At 41.7% G+C, this 13,224-nt stretch overlaps 1 protein-coding gene across 2 annotated transcripts in view; it reads right to left on the reverse strand.

Moving 5' to 3' along the window:
• The window catches only part of esrrgb (estrogen-related receptor gamma b), a 71,374-nt gene extending 61,950 nt beyond the window's left edge, over positions 1-9,424 (reverse strand). For both annotated transcript variants that reach the window (XM_010903525.4, XM_020056059.3), the window contains exon 1: positions 8,967-9,424. In XM_010903525.4, coding sequence (XP_010901827.3) covers positions 8,967-9,016 — 50 coding nt within the window. In that variant the 5' untranslated portion in view covers positions 9,017-9,424. The remainder of the gene's footprint in view (positions 1-8,966) is intronic.
• Between the last annotated feature and the right edge of the window lie 3,800 nt (positions 9,425-13,224).

Consider the following 13,224-nt stretch of genomic DNA (forward strand, 5'->3'; position numbering starts at 1 on the left):
TGGGGCACAATGGGGTTGAAGGCTGAACTATAGTCAATGAACAGCATTCTCATATGTGTTCCTTTTGTCCAGATGAGAGAGTGCGAGGGTCAGAGCAACCTCCGTGGATCTGTTTTGTCTGTAGGCAAACTGTAGTGGGTCAAGTGTTGCAGGCATGGAGTCTGTGGTGTGTTTTAACTAGCCGCTCAAATCACTTCATGATGATTGGTGTGAGTGATACAGGGCGGTAGTCATTCATGCAGAAGACTTTTTTGCTTTTTTGGCACAGGAACAATGAAGGACTTTTTGAAGCAGGTGGGGACCACTGACTGACGTAGCGATAGGTTGAAGATATCAGTAAAGACATCAGCCAGTTGGTCAGCACAGACCTCGAGAACATGGCCTGAGATGTTGTCTGGTCCAGGGGCCTTGCGGGTGTTAATCATTTTTAGGGCTTTACAGACGTCTGACCTGGTCATTTGGAAAGGGCAGCCTTCCTGGTCCATTTGAGTATCCATGCCAGGGATAATGTTCTCAAAGCGAGCATAGAAAGAGTTCAGTTCCGCTGGGAGAGAAGCCGATACTTCCCCCACACTCCCTGAATAGCCATTATAGTCAGTTATGGTTCTCAGACCACTCCACATGTTCCTGGTATTGGAGCTCTGGTAGAGACATTCTACTTTGACTCTGTATTGGCTTTTTGCTGTTTTTATTGCCTTCCTGAGATCATACCAGGTTTTCTTATGAATGTCCTTGTTGCCAGAGCTGAATGCTGTAGCCCATTAGTCCTTTAGCATGGCACGGATACCACTGTTGACCAAAAGTTTTTGATTAGGAAATTATTTTGTAGTTGCACGTGGTACAACGTTGTCAATACATTTGCTAATAAAACCGGTCATGGACTCTGTGTATTCATTGATATTGCCTCCAGACGCCTTTCTGAACATTTCTCAGTCTGTGGTGAGGAAACAGTCATGTAAGTCGGCGTCTGATTGGTCCGTCCATCGTTGAACGGACCCTGTCACTGCCTTCCCTTGTTTTAGCCTCTGCCTGTAAGCAGGGAGCGACAGTATCAACGCATGGTATGATTTGCTGAAAGCATTACGGCGGAGGGCCGTATATCCATGATGAAATGGAGAGTAGACATTGTCAAGAGTGTTTTTCCCGCATGTCGGGAAATTGATGTTTTTTAAACTTCGGTAGAAATTTATTCGGATTGGCGCTGTTAAAATTGCCAGCAAAAACAAAGGCTGCCTTCGGATGTAAACATTCAAGCCTATCGATAAATCGAAAAAGTTTGTCGAGTGCAGCACCAGAGTTGGCTTAGGGGAGGATGTACACAGCTGTTAAAATGACTGATATTAACTCCGGGGTAGATAGTAAGGGCAACATTTAATCGTAAGATGCTCCAGATCAGGAGAGCATCCAGAAGATACAATCCACATCCAGACACCAAAGATTGTTTACCACAAAGTTCTTACTGTGTATTGTCCCCTGTGTATTACCCCCTTTGGCATTAATGACAGCATGCAGTCTTTTGTAATAGTTGTCTATGAGGCCCCGAATTCTTGCAGGTGGTAAAGCGTCCATCGTCTTGGCAAAATGCCTCCAGGTCATGCAGAGTCTGGTCGTCTTACACGAACCGCACATTTGAGATCTCCCCAGAGTGGCTCAAGTTCAAGTTCATTTATTTATATAGCACATTTAAACAGCCGCTAGACAGACCAAAGTGCTTTACAGAACAAGCATATAAAAAATAAGATAGACTCCCCAAGTCTGGGCTTGGGGATATTAAGGTCAGGAGACTGTGATGGCCAGTCCAGAACCTTCCCCTTTTTCTGCTGTAACCACTGGAGGGTCAACTTGGCCTTTGTGTTTAGGGTCATTGTCGTGCTGGAAAGCCCAAGAGTGTCCCATGTGCAGCTTTTGTGCAGACAAATGCAAATTGTCTGCAAGTATTTTCTGATAACAGGCTGCATTCATTTTGCCATCAATTTTCACAAGATTCCCTGTGCCTTTAGAGCTCACACACCCCCAAAACATCAGGGGGTATGGTATTCTATTCACTTTAGGCCTTGTTGACACCTCTCCAAACATAGTGCTCATGGTTGTGACCATAAAGCTCTATTTTTGTCTTGTCACTCCAAATTACAGTGTGCCAGAAGCTTTGAAGCGTGTCAAGGTGTTGTTGGGCATATTGTAACCAGGCTTTTTTGTGGCATTGGCGGAGTAAAGGCATCTTTCTGGCAACTCGACTAAGTATTGTCATATTGTGCACCTTGAAACAATCACACGCTTTTTTCCAGAGCAGCCTGTATTTCTCCTGAGGTTACCTGTGGATTTTTCTTTGTATCCCGAACAATTCGTCTGCCGGTTTTGGCTGAAATCTCTCTTGGTCTACCTGACCTTGGCTTGGTATCAAGAGATTTTCCACTCTTTAATAATTGATTGAATAGGACTGACTGGCATTTGCAAAGCATTAGATATCTTTTATATCCTTTTCCATCTTTATTAAGTTCCATTACCTTGTTGCACAGGTCACTTGACAGTTCTTTTCTACTCCCCATGGCTCAGTATCTAGCCTGCTCAGTGCATCCATGTGAGAGCTAACAAACATATTGACTATTTATACACAGACACTAATTGCAATTTAAAAAGCCACAGGTGTGGGACATTCACCTTTAATTGCCATTTTCCCCTGTGTGTGTCACCTTGTGTGTCTGTAATAAGGCCAAACATTCAAGACTATTTACTTTTGATCAGGGCCATTTGGTGATTTATGTTATCATTAGGATTTAAAAAGGAGCCAAAAAACTACGTGATAATAAATGGCTTCATATGATCACTATCCTTAAATAAAAGACAGTTTTTATGCATGATCAGTCATATTTAAAAAATCTATGCCAAAATGTCACAATTTCACAGCACAACTGTATGTCTACACAGGCTGACATACGGCCACAATGTTCAACACAGGCTTATGGGCTACATAAACAAGTAACAGCATCAGTGCCTTTATGATGCCTGAAATACTGCAACCCAGTTTCCCAAAAGATTTGGACGCTGTTTAAAATGTGAAGAAAAATGTAATGCAATGATGCGCAAATCTTTTAATCCTTATATTTGAAAATTCATGCTCCTTTTGTATTTCATGTCAGCAACACGTTAAAAAAATTGGGACAGGGGCATGTTTACCATTGTATTGCATAACCTCGTCTTTTAACAACACTTTGTAACCGTTTGGGAACTGAGAAGACCAATTGTGGTGGTTTTGAAAGTGAAATGTATTCCCATTCTTGCTTGATATAGGATTTCAGCTTCTCAACAGTTGGGGGTCTCTTTTGTCGTATTTAATGTTTCAAAATGCACCAAATATTTTCAATGGGTGACAGGTCTGGACTGCAGGTAGGCCAGTTTAGCGCCTGGACTCTTATAACGGAGCCATGCTGTTTTAATACAGACAGAATGTTTGGGTTTGGGATTGTCTTGCTCAAATATGCAAGGCCTTCCCTGAAAAAGAAAGACGCTGTCTGGATGGCAACATAATATGCCAAATATGTTGCTCCAAAACCTGTATATATTGTTCAGCATTAATGGTGCCTTCACAAAAGTACAAGTACAAGGCACTAATGCACAACCATACCATCATGGATGCTGGCTTTTGAACTGTGCACTGATAAGAAGTAAGATGGTCCCTCTTCTCTTTCGTCCGGAGGACGAGGCGTCCATGATTCCCAAAAATAATATCATTTTGATTTGTCAAACCAGAAATTACAGTTTTCCACTTCGCTTCAGTCCATGTACCAAGGATGATGACATCCCCAAACTCTTTTAAATCTTACGTTGAGAAACTTTCTTAAATTGTTGCACTATTTGCTTGCACTGTCTATCACAGAGTGGTGAACCCCACCCCATCTTTACTTCTGGAAGACATCCTATCTGGGATTCTCTTTTTATACCCAATCATGTTGCTGACATTTTGCCAATTAATCTAATTAGTTGTGAGATATTCCACCAGGTTTTTTAGCATTACACAACTTTTGAAGTTTTCTATTGCCCCTGCCCAAGCTTATTTGAAAATGGTGGCATCAAATAGAAATTCAAGATACAATAACATTTCTTATTTCCTAAAATGTTTTATGTTGTCTTTGTACTGTTTTCTATTGAATTTAGGGTTTAAATGTTTTGCACATCATTGCATTCTGTATTTATTTCCAATTTAACCAGCGTCCCCAACTTTTTTGGAAACAGTGTTGTATTTCAATGTTAATTTTGAAGACTTGGTTTATAGTTTCTCTAAAATTCTGTTATGAAAAGGGGGGCAAATTCTGTTACGAAAAGCCTGAAGATACTCTGTTGACCAATTACATAGACAAGAGTCCCTTTGTGTAATGATAAGGGGTAACTAATGGTTAACTGATGTAATGGGTAGCTGTTTATATATGGCATTTCAGGGAATAGCCCAAACATTTTCTGAAAGGAAGTTGGATGATTCTACTATATACACATCCAGTACTTTTGTTAATGCTGAACATGTGGACTGAATGGAAGAGTGTCATATACGTAAGGGGCTAAGACTCTAAAATGAGAGCAATTGGTGTCTCAAGTTGTAGAGGACTCGAAACATCACAACTAATGATTTGGGTTTTTTGTTTGAACCACCACTGAAATGTAACGTGTATCATTTACATTTTTTGTATAATTTTACAATGGATGTATGAGTTTTACAGGTAATCTATAAATTCTGTAACTATTTTGTAATTATTTTATGTGGAATCCTGTGAAAATGTAATAAAAGCAAATAAATTATCTTCAATATTTGTTCTGGCTCATTATTATTGTTATGAGTGGCTGACATACTTTGAAAATATTCATGATAATCAAAATTAGGAGGATGGAACAATCAATTAAACTTATAATTGAATCCATTTCTTTATGAGATATGAGGTATTTCTAAAGAAGCAGGAAATAAGAAGTGGTGAAAAAGTGTCACAAGTGATTGGTTAGCAGGGCAGGATGCTTAAACTACATAGACCAGTGAGAAAAAATTTCATAGGAATGGAGTGATTTCCTACTCATCGTTTATCCCAGTCTCACATTGATTCATGTGATAAGGCGATACAAATTATGCATTAATGGTAACGGACATTTTGTCCAAATTTTCATTGTAAAATTCTAAAGAAATAAGAGCGGAGCGAGGGTGACCAAAGCTTTTGCTGCCTCAATTATGAAACAGAGTGGAATTCCCAAGAAAATCCAAATGGATGCAGGACAATAATTATTTAACCATGCTTTTCAGAAACTTAAAATCATATATTTAGCCACAGGCTCTGATAAAAAATATTCTGTTATTGAACATTATAACAGCACCTTAAAGGGAAGGATGCTGACATGAGCCCTGGGACCACACCTCAGGACTACCAGGCCCAAATTACTCGTAGCTGTCCCTGTCCAAAGTTCTCCTGGATGTGTTGCAGATCGGAATGCTGCCTGATTATTCCTGCAGACACTGCCCACAGCCCCCCTCACTGTCCCTGATTGTCCCTGTCCTGCCCACTTGGTTCTGCAGCAGACTTGGATTTATTGTCCTGCTTGTCTTCATTTGCATGGTCCAAAAGGTCATGTACTCTTATAATCTTTACCCAGCACTGCCAGGAGAGGACTGGCCCCCCCTCAGGGTCTGGTTCCTCTTTAGGTTTCTTCCTAATGTTTGTGCCTACAATGGAGTTTTTCTTAGCCACTATGCATTAATTCTTGTTGCTTGCTCTTTGGGGTTTCAGGGTGGGTATCTGTTAAAGCACTTTGTGACAACAGCTGGTGTAAAAATTAATATATAAAATAAATTTTGTTTATTTGATCAATTGAGATGTTTTACATTGCATAGCACTCAAAGTTATGGTCATATTGTTCAATTTGTTTAATAAATAGCTATAACACCAGTTACCAAATAGATATTTGTATGAAACCCTCTGAAGTGATATCTGAGAACACATTTGTTTTTCTATGTATCCCACATATTTGGATAAATATCATAACTTACATAAATCATTTACATGCTGTAATTTACAAGTGTATTATGTAAGTCTAACAGATTGTTGGAATGAAGCTATAGAAAAACCATAAATTTTATAATATAAAGTTACTAACGGTCCTTGATATTTTCAAAAAAGATTAATTCTACAAAATCTTGTAGAATTATCGTCTCCTATTCAGCAGAATTAGCTTGACAGGGATTTTCTGAATCCCTTAGAAGACAGGTATTTTAAACCTGTTTCTTTAAAATAATTATATTGGCGGGCCTTTATTTGTAATTGTCTTTGCTGTGAGACAATGCTTAGGGGTATAAACCATAGAATGGGATGGTCACTAGAAGAAAGTAATCACTTCTAACAACTTCAACCACCGCCTGATTTTAATAATAGTCACAGTTATTGTTTTAGCAAGTTATTGTTTTTGCAGATACATTATTTTTTAATTGACTTTTGAATACATTTCAAAACTGAAATGTTACATTTAAGTGAAATACTTTTAGCATACTTTTACTTGTTCCCTTGAAAAAAGTATGGTATGACACTATATCTTTATTAATGCTAAATAATATTGTTACAATGTATTCAGACAATGTTTTTCTGCTAGTACAGGGGTGTGAAGTAGTGACCCGCAACCAACAGATTCACACTTAATCCTGCACTCTACATGTACACCCAGTAACACACATACAGATCTGCTATGGGTCACCTGATGTTTAGACATCAAGGCTGGATCTGTGTTAACTGGGGGCTGAAGCTGATGTACATTCTGAATTAGGTGCTCATTTATTTAATGAACATTTTACATTTTAATCAATACATGTGTTTCTGTTACCAAAGTGTAAGAAATACATCTGAAGATTTACGCTGGTATTGTTAGTTTGCATATTTTTTCCAATTAACAGTTTAAAAAAAAAATATATATATATTTGATTATTTAATAAATAGACATTACCTGGTCTCATTTCCTTTGTAAATTAAATTATATTTATACTAAATTATATTAGAAAATGTCATTCTTACAAAGTTTTAAGTTTTAAAATGTGTCATTACCACAGTGTGTAACTACTCACTATATGCTTTTCACTTTGTCATTGCAACATCCAGCAAATTTACATAATAATTGATATGACAACTAAATTAAAATAGTGTGTAAAACTTATTGTTAAGCCACAATAAAATGTGTTTTTAAAAAATGCATTTACAACAGTCAATGAGCTGTATAATGATAAGATTCGTAAATAGGTATTGGTAAATAATATCTATGTTCTATTATAATAGCTCATGAACATAAATATATATAAATATACATGTATACATGTATACAGTACTGTGCAAAAGGCCATTGATAGTGTTTTATTTAAACAAAATTATATATATATATATATATATATATATATATATATATATATATGAATACAATTTATATAATTTTTTTACAAACAGACACAGTCTATTACATATTATATATATGTATATTCCTTTAAATAGTGTATGCATATGTACCATAAAACTGTTCTTTACCTCTTTAACTCTTCCTTAGTGGAAATTTAATTGGTTAAAATACATAAAATTAAATAGTTGCCATTTATAATCCTTTACTGTTGCCCAAAAAAATATATATATTTTGCAAACATATATTTTTATTTCTCTAAATAAAAATGTATAAATAAAAATATTAAAGAATATATGTATGTATTATATGTAACAATGAATGCCTGTTTTCTCTCTCTCTCTGTGTTCTGTACAATCTATTTTAATTGATTGTAAATGTCAGCCCGTCCCGACAATGGGAAATGGGAGGATTGAGAGGGTCTGACACACAGGTCAGTCTGTATATCCTGTCAACTTACCACTGAGAGGATTATATGGAAGCTTCTGCTCTTAAGACCTAATAGACTTATTTGTTAAATTAGGTAATTGAGAGCATTTCTAGAGACTTGCAAACATTAATACTGTAGATATATAGAGTTTTGGTGTGCACCTACACACTCCTGGAGTTTTTATTTACTTATAATTAATAGCAATGTAATTATTCCAATACATATAGGTAGTAAAGGGGACAGCAGGTAAGGACAGGATTTAAAGGGTCTTGCCACAGTTACCTAATGTACAGTCACTGGAGAGTTCCCTAGAATGGGTCCCCTTACCTGTGCAACCTAATCTTATGTAGAGTTTAACATTGAAAGGATTACCCAGAGGCGGCTGCTCTCAAGACCTAATGGTCTAAGATTAGTTAAATTTGTTAAATGGAAGAGAAATGAATATTGTGTCATTAGCTATTTAGAGCATTTGTTTGGACATCCTCAATTCCAGTCCGTTTTCCTGTGTTTACTAATTTGTTATAATTTGTTATAATTAGCTAATTATGTTAATTGAAGGGCTAATATTTAAACATCAGGCAAATGCGATCAGACGGTTCTGCCTGTATAAATTGCTATCTGTGTAAGACTTGAATATTGAGTTGCTTATTTCAGTAAAATAATTATGCAGTTATGAATTTTAACATTGTAAATAGAGAACACTTTTAGACACATGTTTAACTGGTAAACAATATTATTCTTCAAATTAAACTCAAACACAGTGATGCTTTTGTCATGTTAGGACTTTTTGATGCAAAAAAAATGTATTCCCTTTCAAAATCCAATGTTCTGAACCCTAACATTAAACCTTATCTTTAGTATAGGCAATACCATCTGGTGGGAAGTGTGTAAACCCTATTTATACATGTTTACATTTCTCAGGTAGGCTGTCACTTTTCAGAATCTAAATTGTACATGTTGTAATTAAAGATGGGTTTACATGAATGCTGGACTTTGTCCACTATGAAGTATTGACATTGCCAGATATTGACATTTTGAAAATAGTAACACAAAATAAGTAAAAAAAGCTAAGACAAAAATAGTGGTATGAAAGAGACGGACAGCAAAGAGTAGATAAGAATAGAAAGGAACCTACTGGTTGTGGCAGCCGTGTGTGTCTGGAAAACACAGTTCAGAAACATCCATCTGTCAGTCCAGGTTTAAAATTCATTCATTCCAAGTACAAACAGGAATGCAGACAGAAAGAATCAGTTCCCATATCATCATCACTGTCAGAGACTCAGCAGCCAGGTGAGCAACTTCATCAATCCGGTCGTCAGTTGTCTTTCTACACCATCTCACTGTCCTTTCCTGCTTCTGCTCCTTACAAGAATGAAATGGACTCAGGGCAACACACTCTGCTACACACAGGTATTGTGCCGCAGGTTGTGTGCGTGTGTGTGTGTTGGAGTCTCAGGGAGAAGGAAAGAGGACACCAATTGAAAGAAATAAAGAGACTTGAGTGAGGAGAAGAGTTGAGAGAGGAGTAGAGCAAGAAAGACAGAGAGTGTGGGGAAGAAATAGGTTGTAAGAGACAGGTGAGAAGAGATTGAGAGATAGAGAGTGATGCGAGAGTAACAGTGAGTGTGAGTGTGTGTGAGCTCAGCCCAGTATGAGTGCATTGAGTGTTTCCATAACAGGGACCAGGGCACTTTAAGATGGGAGGTTGTGGGTGGGGCTTGATGAATATGGAACAGCTGCTGTTGGCCGGATGGATGGGGGCCGGCCTAAAATTAGCTAAGGGGGTTGGCATTGTTAGGGGAGGGACTAACCACTAGCCTGTGAGTTTCCAGGGGAATTATTTCTGTGAAACGCTCAAACACAGATACTGTACACACACACATGCAAGCACACACACCACATCCAGACTAAATGTGTCCCATAAGGGCCACAGAAAATTATTAGAAATGTCAAGTATTTAACTGTATTCCTTTTAACCAACGAAATGTCTACAAGGGAGTGTTAAGGAACAGTATTATAGTACATATGCATACATTATTTAAAGGAATCTCCTCCACTACCAAAACAGCCATTATTATTGACCCAAAGCTCATGACCATAGGTGAGAGTAGGAACGTAGATTGACTGGTAAATCGAGAGCTTCGCCTTGCGGCTCAGCTCTTTCTTCACCACGACAGACCGATACATCGACTGCATTACTGCAGAAGCTGCACCGATCCGTCTGTCAATCTCCCGTTCCATCCTTCCCTCACTCGTGAACAAGACCCCTAGATACTTAAACTCCTCCACTTGAGGCAGGCACTCTCCACCAACCTGAAGCGGGCAAGCCACCCTTTTCCGACTGAGGACCATGGCCTCGGATTTGGAGGTACTGATTTTCATCCCCACCGCTTCACACTCGGCTGCAAACCGTCCAAGTGCATGCTGAAGGTCCTGGCTTGAAGGGGCCAACATGACAACATCATCCGCAAAGAGCAGAGACGAAATCGTGTGGTCCCCAAACCTGACACCCTCCGGCCCCTGGCTGCGCCTAGAAATTCTGTCCATAAAAATTACGAACAGAACCGGTGACAAAGGGCAGCCCTGCCGGAGTCCAACATGCACAGGGAACAAGTCTGACTTACTGCCGGCAATGCGGACCAAGCTCCTGCTTCGGTCGTACAGGGACCTGACAGCCCTTAGCAAAGGACCCAGGACCCCATATTCCCGAAGCACTCTCCACAGGATGCCGCGAGGGACACAGTCGAATGCCTTCTCCAAATCCACAAAACACATGTGGATTGGTTGGGCAAACTCCCATGAACCCTCCATCACCCTGTAGAGGGTATAGAGCTGGTCCAGTGTTCCACGGCCTGGACGAAAACCACACTGTTCCTCCTGAATCCGAGGTTCTACTATCGGCCGTATTCTCCTCTCCAGAACCCTGGCATAGGACTTTTCCCGGGGAGGCTGAGAAGTGTGATCCCCCTATAGTTGGAACACACCCTCCGGTCCCCCTTCTTATAAAGAGGGACCACCACCCCGGTCTGCCATCCCAGAGGCACTGTCCCCGACTGCCACGCGATGTTGCACAGGCGTGTCAGCCAAGACAGCCCCACAACATCCAGAGACTTGAGGTACTCAGGGCGGATCTCATCCACCCCCGGTGCCTTGCCACCGAGGAGTTTCTTAACCACCTCGGTGACTTCAGCCCGGGTGATGGACGAGTCCACCTCTGAGCCCTCATCCTCTGCTTCCTCAATGGAAGACGTGACGGCGGGATTGAGGAGATCCTCGAAGTACTCCTTCCACCGCCCGACGACATCCCCAGTTGAGGTCAACAGCTGCCCACCTCTACTGTAAACAGCGTTGGTAGGGCACTGTTTCCCTCTCCTGAGGCGCCGGATGGTTTGCCAGAATCTCTTCGAGGCCAGCCGATAGTCCTTCTCCATGGCCTCACCGAACTCCTCCCAGGCCCGAGTTTTTGCCTCCACAACCACCCGGGCTGCAGTCCGCTTGGCCTGTAGGTACCCGTCAGCTGCCTCTGGAGTCCCACAAGCCAACCAGGCCTGATAGGACTCCTTCTTCAGCTTGACAGCATCCCTTACTTCCGGTGTCCACCACCGGGTTCGGGGATTGCCGCCTCGACAGGCACCGGAGACCTTACGGCCACAGCTCCAAGCGGCCGCTTCGACAATGGCGGTGGAGAACATGGTCCACTCGGACTCAATATCTCCAGCCTCCCTCGGGATCCAGTCAAAGCTCTGCCGGAGGTGGGAGTTAAAGATCTCTCTGACAGGAGACTCGGCCAGACGTTCCCAGCAGACCCTTACAGTACGCTTGGGCCTGCCGAGTCTGTCCAGCTTCCTCCCCCGCCATCGGATCCAACTCACAACCAGGTGGTGATCAGTTGACAGCTCCGCCCCTCTCTTCACCCGAGTGTCCAAGACATCTGGCCGCAGGTCAGATGAAACGACAACAAAGTCGATCATCGACCTGCGGCCTAGGGTGTCCTGGTGCCACGTGCACTGATGGACACCCTTATGCTTGAACATGGTGTTCGTAATGGACAAACTGTGACTAGCACAGAAGTCCAATAACTGAACACCGCTCGGGTTCAGATCAGGGGGGCCGTTCCTCCCAATCACGCCCCTCCAGGTGTCACTGTCGTTGCCCACGTGGGCGTTGAAGTCCCCCAGTAGAACGATAGAGTCCCCAGTCGGAGCACTTTCCAGCACCACTCCCAGAGACTCCAAGAAGGTCGGGTACTCTGCACTGCCGTTCGGCCCGTAGGCACAAACCACAGTGAGAGACCTATCCCCGACCCGTAGGCGCAGGGAAACGACCCTCTCGTTCACCGGGGTAAACTCCAACACATGGCGGCAGAGCTGGGGAGCTATAAGCAAACCCACACCAGCCTGCCGCCTCTCACCATGGGCAACTCCAGAGTGGTGAAGAGTCCATCCTCTCTCAAGGAGTGTGGTTCCAGAGCCCAAGCCGTGCGTAGAGGTGATCCCGACTACCTCTAGTCGGAACCTCTCAACCTCACGCACTAACTCAGGCTCCTTCCCCGCCAGCGAGGTGACATTCCACGTCCCTAGAGCTAGTTTCTGTGTCCGGGGATCGGGTTTTCTAGGCCCCCGCCTTCGACTGCCGCCCGATCCTCTCTGCACCGGCCCCTTATGGTCCCTCCTGTGGGTGGTGAGCCCACGGGAGGGCGGCCCCATGTCGCTCGCCCATGGGGAAAGGCCCGGCCACCAGGCGCTCGAGAACGAGCCCCAACCCCGGGCCTGGCTCCAGGGTGGGGCCCCGGCTGCGCCATGCCGGGCGACGTCACAGAACACATTATTTTTTTCTTCATTAAGGGGTTTTTGAACCGCTCTTAGTCTGACCCGTCGCCTAGGACCTGTTTGCCTTGGGAGACCCTACCAGGGGCATATAGCCCCAGACAACATAGCTCCTAGGGTCACTCGGGTACTCAAACCCCTCCACCACGTTAAGGTGGCAGTTCAAGGAGAGGAAGAGAACAGATATATAATGAAAACATGAAAACCATGAAAGGAGGATAATGGTTTTATGTTTAGTTGCTCGGTTATTATTCAGTAGTAATGCAGCATTAATTGAAGCACTGTTGTTTTTAAGCAAGCAAACTTGGAGGAATCTACATAATGTTGCCTTTAAAGACATTGATCCTATAAATAACTAGATTTCTGGAATATTGACAATACAAATAATGAAGTCCATATAGTTAATAAAACCCATGTTTTTAATCAATATTAAACCCATTGTACTCATCATGGAATTTTTTTTACTCAAATTCTCATTAACAAAAAAAGACTACAATCATATTGTAGGTCTCTTTTCAGGTCTGTCTTTATCAGAATCAATCAGAGAAGACAGTTGATTGGTTAATA

Source organism: Esox lucius, chromosome 18 (assembly GCF_011004845.1).
Source record: "Esox lucius isolate fEsoLuc1 chromosome 18, fEsoLuc1.pri, whole genome shotgun sequence".
Taxonomy (NCBI): domain Eukaryota; kingdom Metazoa; phylum Chordata; class Actinopteri; order Esociformes; family Esocidae; genus Esox; species Esox lucius.